Genomic DNA, 16,734 nt, shown 5'->3' on the forward strand with positions numbered 1-16,734 from the left:
CCCCACTTAATTGCTTTTTGTTTGTTGACCTAGTTGAGCTCTTAGATGGATCGGTAAGAGAGAAAAAAATAGAAAGACCTATAGCGCCTACCGGCCATTACACTTCTTTATTGTCCCTGTCTGATCTGAAAGGTTTTAATTGGTATTGGTAGGTTGTTAAGCCCAGAGCACTGAGAGGCAGACCAGTAGCTGAAAGTTTGCTGGTTCAAATCTTGGGCCGGATGACAGCTACCATCCACTGTCATTGTGCTCTTGAGAAACGCATTAACCATCCACCCTCCAGGGGAACCCCACTGCAGCTGATATGTGTTGTCGAAGGAGAATAAGAGCAGATCAAGAGACACATTTCTTTAGTAATGGATTGTAATAATGGATGGACTAACAAAGTACTATTCTATTCAATTTACCTCCATATTGCTTACACCTATCCAGAAAGTATTTTCAGATCTTAAGGTATATGAGAAGGATGTAGTGGTGGACCGTAGGTTGATTCGACATACAGCATTTTCCAGAATCATGAATATGCCTTTAAAGTTATTCATATGAATTAAAATGTACCTTTTTCACAGCATCCTCAACATCTGGCAACACACATATGAAGGTTGTTACATTAGGCAGAGGCAGGTCTCATATTCAGATCTGAATGTGTTTTTAAAAGCTGCACTCACAGTGAAATCACAGCATTTCTAATTTCTCATCCATCAACCCAATCACAAGTATCACCTGAGCAGGGCAGCTAGACAACTCATTGCTCAGAACAAATGAATAATTTTAAACTGAAATAAAAGAGGAACAGACTACTTCAGGAATACCATCTGTAAACTCAGAGAACAGAATCTGTCATCGTCGCTTACCACAGCCAGTACCACAGCCTCTGAAATACCACAAAGAGTACTGGCCGCACCACAATGCACATTGCTCTCAACCCATAGAGACTTGAGACAAGGCAGCAGGATATCTGTCTGCTGTTTACAGTCCTAAGGCTTGTTCACACATAACTCTCCCGCTTCCCCCGCCCCATAAATAAGTCTGCCTTCTTTTGATAATGCCAGCTTAACATTTAGTCAATAAACTCTTCTCTGCTGGTGTGCTTTTACCAAGGCTGCTTTTTCCCAATATACAGTATATCTTCAAGTATACACTCTTAGAAAAATAGGTGCTATCTAGAACCTAAAAGGGTTCTTTGGCTGTCCCCACACTTTGAAGAACCCTTTTTGGTTCCCGGTCGAACCCTTTTGGTTCCAGGAATAACTATTTTGGGTTCCATGTAGAACCTTTTCCACAGAGGGTTCTGCATGGAACCCATAAGAGTTGTACCTGGAACCATAAAGGGTTCTCCTATAGGGACAGCCACCCTTTTGGAACCCATTTTTCTAAAAGTACTGCAATTATACACCTTGATAATGTGGAGCATTTTCCTTTGCATACAATGGCCATACTATCAAATATTTCAACTTGCTGCCTTACACACACGTACACTACACACACACACACACACAAGCACACACACACACACAGTCGGCCCAGCGTCTAATTTATTCAAGACATTCTATTCCTCTCAGTAATAACTGGAGAATGGTTGAGAACTGAAGCATCCCTTTCTCTATAAGCCTCTGGGTAAGACTCCACTGAACCTTCACCTGCTCATAATGATGAAACAACTTATGCATCAGCAGATCTACCAGCATTAGCCAATAGTCTCTTGGCCTCTATGTGGACAGTTGAGGACAGTTTAGGTCCGGTGGTGAGGGAACTAGTTTTTCAGGCCAACCCAACCTTAACATCGACAAAATCCACATTTACTGAAGGAGACAAACTGGGTTAGACTGGAAAACAAATAACTTGTAGCTGATAAAATGTGGGGGGTGGTTGAAATTTGTAGAGGGAGGTAGGCCATTACCAAGCCAGAGAATTACCATAGTAAGTGAGTGAGAAGCAGTGTGGTACCTCTACATAACCCAGCAGCACGCTCTCTCCTAACGACTCCAGAGGTGTAATGAAGACAAACCCGGGCAGAAATTAGCAGCGACAGTAACTAAAACATTGATAAATAAACCACTAATAAAAAAGAGCAGTGGGGGCGATGGAGGGGGTAGAGAGAGGAGAAGGGAAGTGATTAGTACAGTGCATGGTGCAGAAATGTGAAAATTTATCTGTCTCGTCTCGTATTTTCTCGAAACACACTGAAAACAGCAATGGCCGATGGTAAATGGATTTGCCTAGAAAAATCAATCCCCCATATGACCGTGTGCATGTACGTCCGTGTCGTAACCGCATGGTGAACCCTCACTGTTCTTTCCCCCCTGCTGATCCGACTAATATCCTGCGCCTGTATGACTTATCTGTGTGTACCGCGTGAACACCGTCCCACTCTCGAGAGTACGCCATGATTGATGGGCTTTGCAGCCACAGAAAAAAAGAAGAGTTCAAGAAAAATGGGAGTCATACAAGACTTTAAAACAACAATTCTTATGATAAGCAAAACACTTAGGAAAATTAAACTTATACATTCAAATTTTCATTAAATTATTTTTTAATGAGAACATTCATCTTACGAGAATCTATCCAATTAATTTCACAGTAACCTTTTCTTATAAGCAGGATGTTTTTTTAATCATTTATTTATATTTTCTAGATTTTCCAAAAACATGAGGCTGGATAAAACTGCACATTTAAAAATGTTAATATTCCAATAGAAACCCCAGTCATCTCAACACACAAGGCCAAACGGAGTGATGGGAATGGGGAGGAAACAGCCCAAGCAGAGGGGGGCAGAATTTAAGGTTCCATTTCCTCCAGTGTGTGTGGACAGTGTGGAGGTTATCAGTTAGGTGTGCCCCTCTCGTGCCCTCGCTCTCTCCGTATGACGGGTGGCCCTGGAGGATAATAAAGAGGGATGATGCTGATGTTGTGCCATCCACCTCCCTCAACATCCCCCCACCTCTTCTATCCTCTCTTGCAGAACATTTCGCCCCTTCATTTATCACCTCTCCCCCTCCTCCTTGCCTCCCCCTCCTCCCACCCTCGCTCTAATTCTGGTTTAATAACCGCCACCTCCATTCATCACAGAATCGATGGCTCTGACAGGCCCACGCCGGCTAACGTTAGCTCCCCTGTCCTTTCCTCACGCATGGACGTGGGGTCACCGGGAGGTCAGGCTGCCAAGAAGTATGTCCTGCGCCATTGTTCCTTGGCGTAAGATGCTGAAATGCACATACAAACACCCACACATCATCAGTCAAGTGGACTGTCATGTTTGAAAAGCAACAAGCCAGACACAAATACCAAGTCAAACACACATTGAAAGGATCGGTCTCAAAATTGAAAATTATGCACCTGAGGAACATCAGAATCGATTGCAGCATCAAACTGGACTATCTTGAGGGGTTATTGTCTTACCCCATTTACTATATGCTGAATACACTGTACATAATATGTTCATCTTACTTATGAGCAACATTTTTGTGTCAAAATGGGTGGATGGAACACCGTGACACAAAAACAAACCCCTCTATTGTCAGCCTCCATCATGCCAGGCAGCTTGCTCATCGCAGCACAGCTTGGGTTTGTGGCAGAGAGACAGGACAGCAGCTGAATTTCACCTAGACCCACATCCAGGGCCCATGACAGTACACAGGAGGGTACTTGCAGAGGAGTGTGCATGTTGTACCGCAGGACTCTAATCCACAGAGCGGGTCCTATTGGCAAGGCTCATTTAGCTAATTAATAATGCGGCACAGAACAGAGAGGGATGGGAGTCATTAGGGAACTGCAGCTATGCTCTCAGCCCTGCGGTGGAGCGCCATTCTGTGTATGTGTTTGCATGTATGAGAGAGATAAAGAACGCAAGGGAGCTTTTGTGCTTGTTTGCAATTGTATTATATAGAAGTGTGAGAGAGAGAGTGGGGGGGTGAGAAGGAATGCGTGACTCTCGCTACATGTGTCACGGCAAAGACCAGAGTTCAGATAGTGTGTGTGCATTTGAATACGTGTGATTTTGCTTGTGGGTGTGCCTATGCTGCTCGGCCATCGCTCATCCATATATTTATATGTACATATTCTCATTCACCCCTTTTAGATTTGAGTTTATTAGGTAGTTGGGGAATTGTTAGATTACTTGTTAGATATTACGACACTGTCGGAACCAGAAGCACAAGCATTTCGCTACACTCGCATTAACATCTGCAAACCATGTGAAAATTTGATTTGATTTTGAGTGTGCAGGTGCTCTGAAGTCAGAGTTTTTGTGTGAGAGAGAGCGAATGGCCATTATACAGACACCACGTCCTGCCTCATCAAGCTCCCCCCAGACAAACCCATTTAAGATGGCGGCCCCTCCTCTCTCTCTCTCAGACACACACCTGCACCCTGTAATGGTGAGGCCCGTAGCTGGTGACTGTATGATTTATGCATTATCCAGGATCAAGACAAACAACATCAAACCACCGTACTGCAGCAGCCCTCTCTACCTGCTAGCTCCTGATGACTGGGAGCCATTGTGATCAGAGTTAAAAGAGGAACAGAGAAAATTCATGGAAGTACTTTCCACTAAGCTGCTTATACAATGAACACCGTAATTACTCAAGATACAGCATTGTATTAACATGTTACATAGCACTCCTGTGTAATGTTCCACTAAACCATAGTGTATAATACAAATAACTGGCTGATTTAGTATAATAATGAGAATGAAGTATACAGTCCATTCCTTGCCTTACGCAATACAAAAGAAATGCAACATAGTGGAAATTAGTTAATAGACACAAACATTCTAATAATGCCAGTGCAAAGTCATGGCAATTAAATATTTAACCTCAGCAAAAAATGAAAAGTCCCTTTTTCAGGACCCTGTCTTTCAAAGATAATTCGTAAAAATCCAAATAACTTCACAGATCTTCATTGTAAAGGGTTTAAACACGGTTTCCCATGCTTGTCCAATGAACCACAAACAATTAATTTACATGCACCTGTGGAACTGTCGTTAAGACCCTAACAGCTTACAGACTGTAGGCAATTAAGGTCACAGTTATGAAAACTTAGGACACTAAAGAGGCCGTTCTACTGACTCTGAAAAACACCAAAAGAAAGATGCAGGATGGCAACAACAACTGCCCGAGTTAAGCCAAGAACGCACAATCCCTCCATCAGTGCTCAGACTGTCTGCAATAGGCTGAAAGAGGCTGGACTGAGGGCTTGTAGGCCTGTTGTAAGGCAGGTCCTCACCAGACATCACCGGCAACAACGTTGCCTATGGGCACAAACTCACCGCCGCTGGACCAGACAGGACTGACAAAGGGTGCTCTTCACTGACGAGTCACAGTTTTGTCTCACCAGGGGTGATGATCGGATTCACATTTAACATCGAACAAATTAGCGTTACACCGAGGCCTGTACTCTGGAGCGGGATCGATTGGGAGGTGGAGGGTCCGTCATGGTCTGGGGCAGTGTGTTACAGCATCATCAGGCTGAGCTTGTTGTCATTGTAGGCATTACAGGGAAGACATCCTCCTCCCTCATGTGGTACCCTTCCTGCAGACTCATCCTGACATGACTCACCAGCATGACAATGCCACCAGCCATACTGCTCGTTCTGTGCGTGATTTCCTGCAAGACAGGAATGTCAGTGTTCTGTCATGGCCAGTGAAGAGCCCAGATCTCAATCCCATTGAGCACATCTGGGACCTGTTGGATCTGAGGGTGAGGGCTAGGGCCATTCCCCCCAGAAATGTCTGGGAACTTGCAGGTGCCTTGGTGGAAGAGTGGGGTAACATCTCACAGCTAGAACTGGCAAATCTGGTGCAGTCCATGAGGAGGAGATGCACTGCAGTACTTAATGCAGCTGGTGGCCATACCAGATTACTTTTGATTTTGACCCCCCTTTGTTCAGGGACACATTATTCCATTTATTTTAGTCACATGTCTGTGGAACTTGTTCAGTTTGTCTCAGTTGTTGAATCTTATGTTCATACAAATATTTACACATGTTAAGTTTGCTAAAATAAACACAGTTGACAGTGAGAGGACATTTCTTTTGTTTAATGAATTTATTTTTTAAAACACTAACATCAGGTACACACTAAAGTGCATGACAAGGCAATAGCATAAGATTAATTCCATGCATTTCTAAAACGATCATTATTATTAAGGAACCACCTGATTTAGGTTCACACATGGAGAGTGGCACACAGAATGCTTGATCACCTGACCTGTGGAATTTTGCCTGAGGTGTACAAAATGTTGTGTAAGGGAGGAAGCATCATCGGAGAGAAACCTGCAAGGGGAACACTTTAGTCCCTTTTCCATTACAAGCTTAACCTCCTGCAGAGCTGAGTGGTATAACGGTGCAAGACCATTTGAGTGCCATGTATGTCAAGGGCTTCTTCTAATTATGCATGACCTATTGGGGCTTCGTCCCAGTACAAACATTATAGAGATGGCTTTATACCTAGCTATGCAGTAATGTGGGTTTAGGACCTTGAAGGCCAGAATTTTGCTTAGTAGTAATGATAAGATGTCAACACGTTAAGACCTGCTAAGAAGTAACAGGTAAGGACAGGGCATGCGCATGCATAAAGCATCAGCCAAGCAACAATGGTTGGCTTGAACATGTACTAAATTGACCAAATGAGAAACATTACTTTCGCAATGTTGTTACAATGGGACAGAAAACTAGCCCACATTCACTCCAAATTTGCAAATCACTGTCGAGACAGAGAAGAAAATAAAAGAAACTACTGCAACATGACTTATTTTTCTTGTTAACAAATTACAACACATTGTCATTTAACAGTGGAAATAACTCTGAAGAACAAACTAAAACCTATTCTAGACTAACTGGTCAGTTACATCACCAGAGTCTGATAGCAACAGAGCTGTTAAAAGACCTAAGGCAAGCTCCTCCTAAACCTGTATACAGTATCTACTGTAATCCTGAAAATCTTTAATCTTATAATTGTTGTAAATTAAATAATTTTAAAAAGTTTTAATTTCTTCATTACAGTCTCTGGAACTATTTCCAGGTAATATGCTACAGAATGTCCTCACAAAGGTCAGAGATGAGTACCTGTCGACATGCTGTGAGGCAGTACACACCACAGTAAAGTACATATAGACATAATGTATCTTTTCTGTAATGGATATAACAGCATCTGAGGAGAGCCATTGTGATGCACCATTTCTCCGCATGGCCTGGAGGGGAGCTCTGGAGGGGAACTGCTGCTAAACAGGGACTGCTGTGTGAGAGGGCCTGAGTGATGCGTTCTTCCCCCTAAAGATGAAGGTTAGGATTTGGGAAGGGTAAGCTGACCCTAGATCTGTGCCAGTGGGCAACTTATACCCCCAGGCCAGCATACAGCCAATACAGTATTCGCTCATGGAGGCTGATTAGCTAGAGGTCACATGGTCAGCAGGGATAGGACACCCAGTTCCTCCAGCTTGGCCTTAGCTACTGCCTCCCAGCCCTTATTGGCCAACGGGTTCCTGGGGGATGGGTGCATGATGCCCTCCACCCGTACCTCCATGCCTGCCGCAGTGAGGGCTCGCCGCGCTCGCTGCTCTGCCACTCTGCCAACCCCAATCACCATGGTGACGCCAAGGGCAGCCACAGCCTGGCACAGTGCCATGTCACAGAGAGCCAGGAGGGCCTCACGTTCCCCAATGACTAGCTCGGGGGGTGTTAAGTTCTTGCCGGTGGTACCCATGAACATAAGTGGGCACAGGTTATGTACAAAAAAATGGCGGAAGAACACATCTGGCTCACCACACAGCTTGCGGAAGAAGCCCCAGAAACGGGAGCCACTCACTTCGCTCTGAATGCAGGCCAGGCCTTTGATTAGTCGCTTTGGGTGCTCCGAAGGGGGATGTCCAACCTCCCCAGTGATTTTCAGCCAATCACGGACATAGTTTACCTCACCAAAGGGTACCTGAGAGCAGAGGAGGACTGATGATTAGGTGGATAACAATACAACTCTATTCTACCCTGACTTTGATCAGATTTAAACAGAGTGGGCAATATTGACTTATTTATGTGTACGCCTTATTCCAGACATTTCCATTCTGCAATGGTGAATATGAGAGTGGTAATAAACGTTTATATTGTCCTCTATCAACCGAAAGTTCTAGGAGGCTACTATTTACATTTTGCCTTGAATGGAAGTAGGCTAACTTAACAATGTAGCTATCAAGTGAGAGTTGTTGGGCTCTCTCTTTGGCCTGCCTGCACAACCTTACCCCGGTCTGAGCCATGCCGAAGGGTCCCGGGTTCATCCCCAGGAAGAGAATACTCTGTCCGCCACGACAGTAAGTCTCAACGAAGCAGCGGTGCGGTTCCCAGGCATACTCCAGCGGGTTGTAGATGTAGTGCACGGGCTCACTGAACGAGAGCCGGCGAAGGTGAACGTTCAGCTCCAACTCTACGTGCAGAAAACGAGAGGCTACCGTGGAACCATCCAACATCAACCCCGGACCCAGAGTAAGTGAACAAACGTTGTTCTCATTCGGTTCGTGTTTCTCCGCATCTCCCTCTCCAACCCTGCGGACAGATAAATAAAACAATCCCGGTACTTTGATTATCAATAGGAATGCTAACCCGGTTAGCCATCAACGTCAGCGGATATTATAAATTGCTTAGCCACAGAGTTATTTTAAAGTAGGCATAATATAACGCACATGTCCCCTTACAACAGAACGGCTGCATTAATGTCCTTAAAACAGCACATTTTGTCGCTGTAGTTGCACTGTACCTTTTGAGTTCATGTGTGTCCATCCTGAGCGGATGTTTTCCGGAAAGAAAGACCAGCAATTGCATTCTGGGAATAGTAGTTCCACGCAGATAGGCGACCTACCCTTCTTATTATACAGTAGCGCAGTGCTACCAACCAACGACGGTGATAGCTTATGTTTACTGAACACAAACCGGCTGCGCGCGTGCGCCATCGTGCATAAATGTATTTTGCCCCCCCCTTTCCGTCTCTGTGATAAGAGTCTCTTATGATCTGCACCGCGAGGGATTTGACAAAAATAAACACATATCATGCACTTGCACAGGGTTGGGGAGTAACTGATTAGTCTACATGTAATCAGTTAAATGAAATCTGATTACTAAAAACGGTACTACCTGTAATCAGTTACTTTACCAGCAAAAATATTGTAATAAGATTACAGATACAGAAAAACAAAATAATTACTTATTGGATTACTTTTAAATTCAGAAAGGATGTTGTGTGACACCTTTCTGTTTTCTCAATGGCATTCAATTCAGCATTGAAAAAAGGTGCACGTTTAAGTTTCTTCTACCTGAGCGACCTGACCACAAGTCAGAGACTACTGTGATGACACACCAAATGCATTTGATGGATAATTTATGTCTTCTTCTAAAGCCTCTTAAGGGAAACGTAATACAAAAGTAACCGAAAGTAATTCTGTTACCGAGTTTGGGTAATCTTAAAGTTACATTACTGATTACAATTTTGGAAAGGTAACTAGTAACTGTAACAAATTACATTTAGAAAGTAACCTACCCAACCCTGCACGCACTCGCACACACATGTAAATGGGTAACATTACATACACACAAGTGGCTATAGTGTATAAGGTAGTCGGTTTACTTAGAGCCATCCCATCCTCTCCCTCTCTCCTTGTCCTTTGCATGACATAGAACATGGAGAAAGTAGAATTAGCAAAGCTTTGACCCTCATATCAGACAAACACTGCCACCGATCTTTGATGTTACTAATGGGTAATTGGTTATCACTGACGTGTGCCAGTGTTATCTCCTGTCCTCTGAGACTTCAGGTCAAAGATTTAACACGCTGCTACAGTTGATTTTTAATTAGCGACATTTATGTAATTACTGTTTGCATTAAAAGCTTCCTTCAAATTGTTCGTCGCACGGCTATATTGCACAAGCTGACCTCCCACTTTATTCAATATTTGTCTACAACATCTGCTTACCATTTCGTAGGCCTTCTTGGCTATCCGTGGCAATCCTAGGTGAAATTTGATAAATGTTTCTACAGCACTTTATTAGCACCTTTATTCATCTCATTGGTCCACAGTTATTGAACAATAATTGAACCGTAATTAAAGAACGACAAACACTTAACACTAATGGCATATGTTCAAGGGTGACGTATTTATTTTCCGTATTGATGATTTACCATAGAGTTTCCTTGTGCGTGTATATTTGTCATGGTTCTCCCTTCACTGCAGAGCTCAACAAACTGGAGAAAGAATGCTGAAGATAAAATGAAAGAGAGAAAGAGATACACCTGGAGGAAGAGTAGGAAATTGGGGAAATTTACAAATAGAAAGAGAGAGGGGGAGAGAGGGAGGGAGAGAATGTGGTAAGGATTGAGTGGGAGAGATGACAGGAGTGTTACATTTGAGACCGGGACTCCAGCTCCTCTGTGTAGACAGTCTAGTGCTGTTGCCATGGCAGCAGCAGCCCTGTATCTGCAGCGCAGGCAGAGAGCCTACAGTCCGCAACAACACACTCACACACCCCTCCCACGCCTGAACTGCAGCTGAACCTGAGTGAGGTTATAGGTTGGACGGCTGGGAGCATATAGGTGACAGTGAGCGATGAGTAGGGGATAGAGAAAAAGAAGGCGCAAGTGAGGAAAAGAGAGAGAGAGAAAGAGGAGGATGTGCCACACAGATGGGGCGAGGGGGGACTGAACAGGATCTAATTATCATACAGGGGGAAAATATATTATTGACAGCGGAAGGGTTTCTGCATGTTTTGCCATGAAAAAGGAGGGTTCCTATCTCCTTGGTTTTTTATTATTCTTCTGGGTGGGGGACTGCTATTTTTGCTTATTCTTTATTTTGTATGGAAATGTGGCTTTAACAAAGGATATCAAATACAAACGCTTCATACATTTCACCATGGATCATTTCTAGAGGTCGACCGATTATGATTTTTCAACGCTGATACTGATACCGATTATTGGAGGACAAAAAAGCCGATACCGATTAATCGGCCGATTTGTAAGCTGTATTTGTAATAATGACAATTACAACAATACTGAATGAACACTTATTTTAACATAATATAATACAACAATAAAAATCTATTTAGCCTTAAATAAATAATGAAACATGTTCAGAAAGAAAGTAAAAGTGCAATATGTGCCATGTAAGAAAGCTAACGTTTAAGTTCCTTGCTCAGAACATGAGAACATATGAAAGCTGGTGGTTCCTTTTAACATGAGTCTTCAATATTCCCAGGTAAGAAGTTTTAGGTTGTAGTTATTATAGGAATTATAGGACTATCTCTCTCTATACCATTTGTATTTCAGATACCTTTGACTATTGGATGTTCTTATAGGCACTTTAGTATTGTCAGTGTAACAGTATAGCTTCCGTACCTCTCCTCGCTCCTATCTGGGCTCGAACCAGGAACGCAACGACAACAGCCACCCTCTAAGCAGCGTTACCCATGCAGAGCAAGGGGAACAACTACTCCAAGTCTCAGAGCGAGTGATGTTTGAAACGCTATTAGCACGCACCCCGCTAACTTGCTAGCCATTTCACATCACATCGTGTTTTGCCAGAGCTGCTGGCAAAACGCACGAAAGTGCTGTTTGAATGAATGCTTATGAGCCTGCTGGTGCCTACCATCGCTCAGTCAGACTGTTCTATCAAATCATAGACTTAAATATAATATAATAACACAGAGAAATACGATCCTTAGGTCATTAATATGGTCAAATCCGGAAACTATCGTCTCGAAAACAAGATGTTTATTCTTTCAGTGAAATACGGAACCGTTCAGTATTTTATCTAACAGGTGGCATCCATCAGTCTAAATATTCCTGTTACATTGCACAACCTTCAATGTTATGTCATAATTACGTAAAATTCTGGCAAATTAGTTCGCAATGAGCCAGGCAGCCCAAACTGTTGCATATACCCTGACTCTACGTGTAATGAACGCAAGAGAAGTGACACAATTTCACCTGGTTATTATTGCCTGCTAACCTGAATTTCTTTTAGCTAAATATGCAGGTTTAAAAATATACACTTCTGTGTATTCATTTTAAGAGAGGCATTGGTGTTTATGGTTAGGTACACGTTGGAGCAAAGAGTCCTTTTTCGTGAATGCACACTGCATCGATTATATGCAACGCAGGACAAGCTAGATAAACTAGTAATATTATCAACCATGTGTAGTTATAACTGGTGATTATGATTGATTAAGATTAATGCTAGCTAGCAACTTACCTTGGCTTCTTACTGCATTCGCGTAACAGGTGGGCTCTTCATGAGGCAGGTGGTTAGAGTGTTGAACTAGTTAACCATAAGGTTGCAAGATTGAGTCCCTGAGCTGACAAGGTAAAAATCAGTCGTTCTGCCCCTGAAAAAGGCAGTTAACCCACCATTCCTAGGCTGTAATTGAAAATAAGAATGTGTTCTTAACTGACTTGCCTAGTTAAATAAAAAATTAAATATAGCTGTAAAAAAAAAAACTTTTTAAAAAATCAGCAAAAATTGGCGTCCAAAATTTCCGATATCCGATTGTTATGAAAACTTGAAATCGGAACTAATTAATCGTCCATTCCGATTAATCGGTCGACCTCTAATCATTTCACTCCTGTGTGCATGTATCTCTATGAGTGTGTGTTGGCGTCTTCTTGTTGAAGATGAGTGAGGTTTGAGGGAGTGTGTGTGGAACTTGTTCCTGTTTGCGAAATGAGTTTGCCTGCATGTCTGTGTGCATTCTGCATGCATTTGTCTTTGTGCAATGCCTCACAATGGTGTTAGACACAACACGTGTTTGAGCTGTGTGTTGTTCACTCTACCTGTCCTGTCTGCCTTTGTACACACTCTGTCAAATCAAATCAAATCAAATCAAATCAAATTTTATTTGTCACATACACATGGTTAGCAGATGTTAATGCGAGTGTAGCGAAATGCTTGTGCTTCTAGTTCCGACAATGCAGTAATAACGAGCAAGTAATCTAACTAACAATTCCAAAAAAAACTACTGTCATACACAGTGTAAGGGGATAAAGAATATGTACATAAGGATATATGAATGAGTGATGGTACAGAGCAGCATAGGCAAGATACAGTAGATGATATCGAGTACAGTATATACATATGAGATAAGTATGTAAACCAAGTGGCATAGTTAAAGTGGCTAGTGATACATGTATTACATAAGGATGCAGTCGATGATATAGAGTACAGTATCAACGTATGCATATGAGATGAACAATGTAGGGTAAGTAACATTATATAAGGTAGCATTGTTTAAAGTGGCTAGTGATATATTTACATCATTTCCCATCGATTCCCATGATTAAAGTGGCTGGAGTAGAGTCAGTGTCATTGACAGTGTGTTGGCAGTAGCCACTCAATGTTAGTGGTGGCTGTTTAACAGTCTGATGGCCTTGAGATAGAAGCTGTTTTTCAGTCTCTCGGTCCCAGCTTTGATGCACCTGTACTGACCTCGCCTTCTGGATGGCAGCGGGGTGAACAGGCAGTGGCTCGGGTGGTTGATGTCCTTGATGATCTTTATGGCCTTCCTGTAGCATCGGGTGGTGTAGGTGTCCTGGAGGGCAGGTAGTTTGCCCCCGGTGATGCGTTGTGCAGACCTCACTACCCTCTGGAGAGCCTTACGGTTGAGGGCGGTGCAGTTGCCATACCAGGCGGTGATACAGCCCGCCAGGATGCTCTCGATTGTGCATCTGTAGAAGTTTGTGAGTGCTTTTGGTGACAAGCCGAATTTCTTCAGCCTCCTGAGGTTGAAGAGGCGCTGCTGCGCCTTCCTCACGATGCTGTCTGTGTGAGTGGACCAATTCAGTTTGTCTGTGATGTGTATGCCGAGGAACTTAAAACTTGCTACCCTCTCCACTACTGTTCCATCGATGTGGATGGGGGTGTTCCCTCTGCTGTTTCCTGAAGTCCACAATCATCTCCTTAGTTTTGTTGACGTTGAGTGTGAGGTTATTTTCCTGACACCACACTCCGAGGGCCCTCACCTCCTCCCTGTAGGCCGTCTCGTCGTTGTTGGTAATCAAGCCTACCACTGTTGTGTCGTCCGCAAACTTGATGATTGAGTTGGAGGCGTGCATGGCCACGCAGTCGTGGGTGAACAGGGAGTACAGGAGAGGGCTCAGAACGCACCCTTGTGGGGCCCCAGTGTTGAGGATCAGCGGGGAGGAGATGTTGTTGCCTACCCTCACCACCTGGGGGCGGCCTGTTCATTTACTCTGTGTGTGCATGTGTGAGTTTGTATTGTAAGTGTGTTTGCATATCTGATAGATGAACTCACTTGATGGATGGTATTTACACATCCCCCTGTAATTTCCCACATCATGCTCAGGGCGTGTGTGTGCTCTGGGTGACTGTGTGTGGGTGCATGCATGGTTTTGTGTAACCTGGTGCCACAAACCTGGTTTATGTATATTCTCAATTTCCATGAAGTACAAGCATAGTCAGGTACTGTAAACACAGATCGTGACGTGTCTTGGTTTCTGGTATTTGATGGTCAAGGTTACTGGCAGCTTCATTAAATAGTACTAGCAATGGCAACTGAGCAAGAGAACAAGTACATTAGAGTGTAGTTTGAGAAACAGACGCCTCACAAGTCCTCAACTGGCAGCTTCATTAAATAGTACCCTTAAAACAGCAGTCTCAATGTCAACATTGAAGAGGTGACTCCGGGATGCTGGCCTTCTAGGCAGAGTTCCTCTGTCCATTGCCTGTGTTCTTTTGCCCATCTTAATCTTTTCTTTTTATTGGCCAGTCTGAGATATGGCTTTTTCTTTGCAGCTCTTCCTAGAAGGCCAGCATACCGGAGTCACCTGTTCACTGTTGATGTTGAGACTGCTGTTTTAAGGGTACTATTTAATGAAGCTGCCAGTTGAGGACTTGTGAGGCGTCTGTTTCTCAAACTACACTCTAATGTACTTGTTCTCTTGCTCAGTTGCCATTGGAACACAGGAGTGATGTTTGCTGATAATGGGCCTCTGTACACCTATGTAGATATTCCATTAAAAGAATCAGCTATTACCAGCTACAATAGTCATTTACAACAGTAACAATGTCTACACTGTATATCTGATCAATTTGATGTTTTTTTACTGGACAAAAAATGTGCTTTTCTTTCAAAAGCAAGGACATTTCTAAGTGACCCCAAACTTTTGAACGGTAGTGTAGTATAATGGAGTAACGGTCTCTGTCAGGCTTTCTAACCATTCTAGAGGTCTTGATAGGATCTTATCCAAGAGTGACTTGGAAACAGTGGGGTCAAATGAGTTCCCTGTTGACCCCTCACCTTACTAAGGGGTCAAACAGTTGAGGTCATGGCTGCAGGTCTGTTTGTGAAGTGTCCTAATATTTAGACATACACAGTGTTACCATGGATTTGTAAATTAGAATACACTACTTTTTTGACAAAAATTAAATGCTCATCATAAAATAAAATATCAAATTATCATTGTTATCACTGTTGACAATATTGGCATTAACAACAATATTGATACTATTAATAATAATATCATATTGTTTCATTATCATTAGTAGCAATAATAGGAGTGTTATTTAGTCAGTTCTTGATTACTAATAGCTGCTGTAAAAACAAACATTACAGACATTTTTAGGAAACAGAGAGAAGAGGATAGTATACTGGACCCTCCATAGAAAATGAATCACAGAGTGCCCTCTAGTGGCCTGCTGATATCTCATTATTACCTACAAGGGCTGATTGTTAAGTGGTATAATGTTATTGCAATGCATGCAAGTGTCATAGAAGATGTCATGTTCTCACATAATATTCTCTCTGACGCTCTGTCTCTCTCTCTCTTTCTCATGAACTCGATGCCCCCCCCCCCCCGCCCTGCCACCTGATCCTCGGTCACAGCCTGTAAACATATTAGGGAGGTACAGGCAGACATCTACAGGAGCCTCTCCATCCATCAGAACACAGCCAATGGCTTTAGCAGGGCTCCCTGGGTCCGGCTGGGATTGGTGTACACCGAAATGTACAATGACCCAAAGCAACCACACATTCGTAGAATATATACACACATATACACACACACACACATACAGGTATGACTCCTTCCAAGGCATCTAGCAAGTGCAAAATGGTGCTTAACCACACGCCAACACTGAGCTCTATATTCTCTATGGCTAGAGGCTGGATCAGGGCAGTGAGGGTCATCATCCGTTCTGCCTCCTCGTTACCATGCCATGACTCCAACCTCCACACAGACACAGACACACACATTACCCCAGACAACTTTCCCTCTCTCTGCATCCCAGTCAAATCTGTTTTCCAATATCGATTGTCTTATGGTTAGAAGTGGTAAACCAATACTTTTACTCACTGTATTGTAATATACGGTTTTTAAAAGCAGGTGTATATGTTACTGGGATGTGGTAATGTGTAATCTGATTGAAGTACTATAATGCTTTATTGTTGATTTCCCCCTGTGTATGTCTTTTAAAGTCAAGACTTGGGTAACAGGAACTAGGTTTTCCCTTGAGCTTTCAAGAGTGATTTCTAAGCTTTTCTCAAAAGTATTTCCCTTTCTACCTAAGCTATCATATGCATTAAGCCATTATATGCTATTATACTATCATTTTATGTGCACTGACAATAGATAAGAGCAACAGCTAAATTAATAAATATACAATAAGAGCATCAGTGAGGTCTGATGTGATTTCCAGGCCAGGCAGACTAAACTAATGCAGATCCTGCCTGGTGCCTGGTGCTGTGAG

The 16,734-nt window shown here is 43.0% G+C and overlaps 1 protein-coding gene across 1 annotated transcript; it reads right to left on the reverse strand.

Annotated features, from left to right (window-relative positions):
* Positions 1 to 6,021: 6,021 nt before the first annotated feature.
* Positions 6,022 to 8,878, reverse strand: smug1 (single-strand-selective monofunctional uracil-DNA glycosylase 1). The gene is made up of 3 exons (XM_024427432.2): positions 8,742 to 8,878; positions 8,230 to 8,530; positions 6,022 to 7,922 (listed from the first exon to the last, which is right to left on the reverse strand). Exons 1-3 carry the CDS (start codon positions 8,804 to 8,806, stop codon positions 7,395 to 7,397), a joined length of 894 nt encoding a protein of 297 aa, XP_024283200.1. The 5' UTR covers positions 8,807 to 8,878; the 3' UTR covers positions 6,022 to 7,394.
* Between the last annotated feature and the right edge of the window lie 7,856 nt (positions 8,879 to 16,734).

The sequence above is a fragment of the Oncorhynchus tshawytscha genome, linkage group LG07, assembly GCF_018296145.1.
Source record: "Oncorhynchus tshawytscha isolate Ot180627B linkage group LG07, Otsh_v2.0, whole genome shotgun sequence".
NCBI classification, from domain to species: Eukaryota; Metazoa; Chordata; class Actinopteri; order Salmoniformes; family Salmonidae; genus Oncorhynchus; species Oncorhynchus tshawytscha.

Coding starts and splice junctions, on each gene's coding strand:
- smug1 (XM_024427432.2), bottom strand. CDS start 8,806: ATGCAATTGCTGGTCTTTCTTTCCGGAAAACATCCGCTCAGGATGGAC. Junction 8,531..8,741: donor GACACACATGAACTCAAAAG/GTACAGTGCAAC, acceptor ATCTGTCCGCAG/GGTTGGAGAGGGAGATGCGG. Junction 7,923..8,229: donor TCGGCATGGCTCAGACCGGG/GTAAGGTTGTGC, acceptor CTCTGCTCTCAG/GTACCCTTTGGTGAGGTAAA.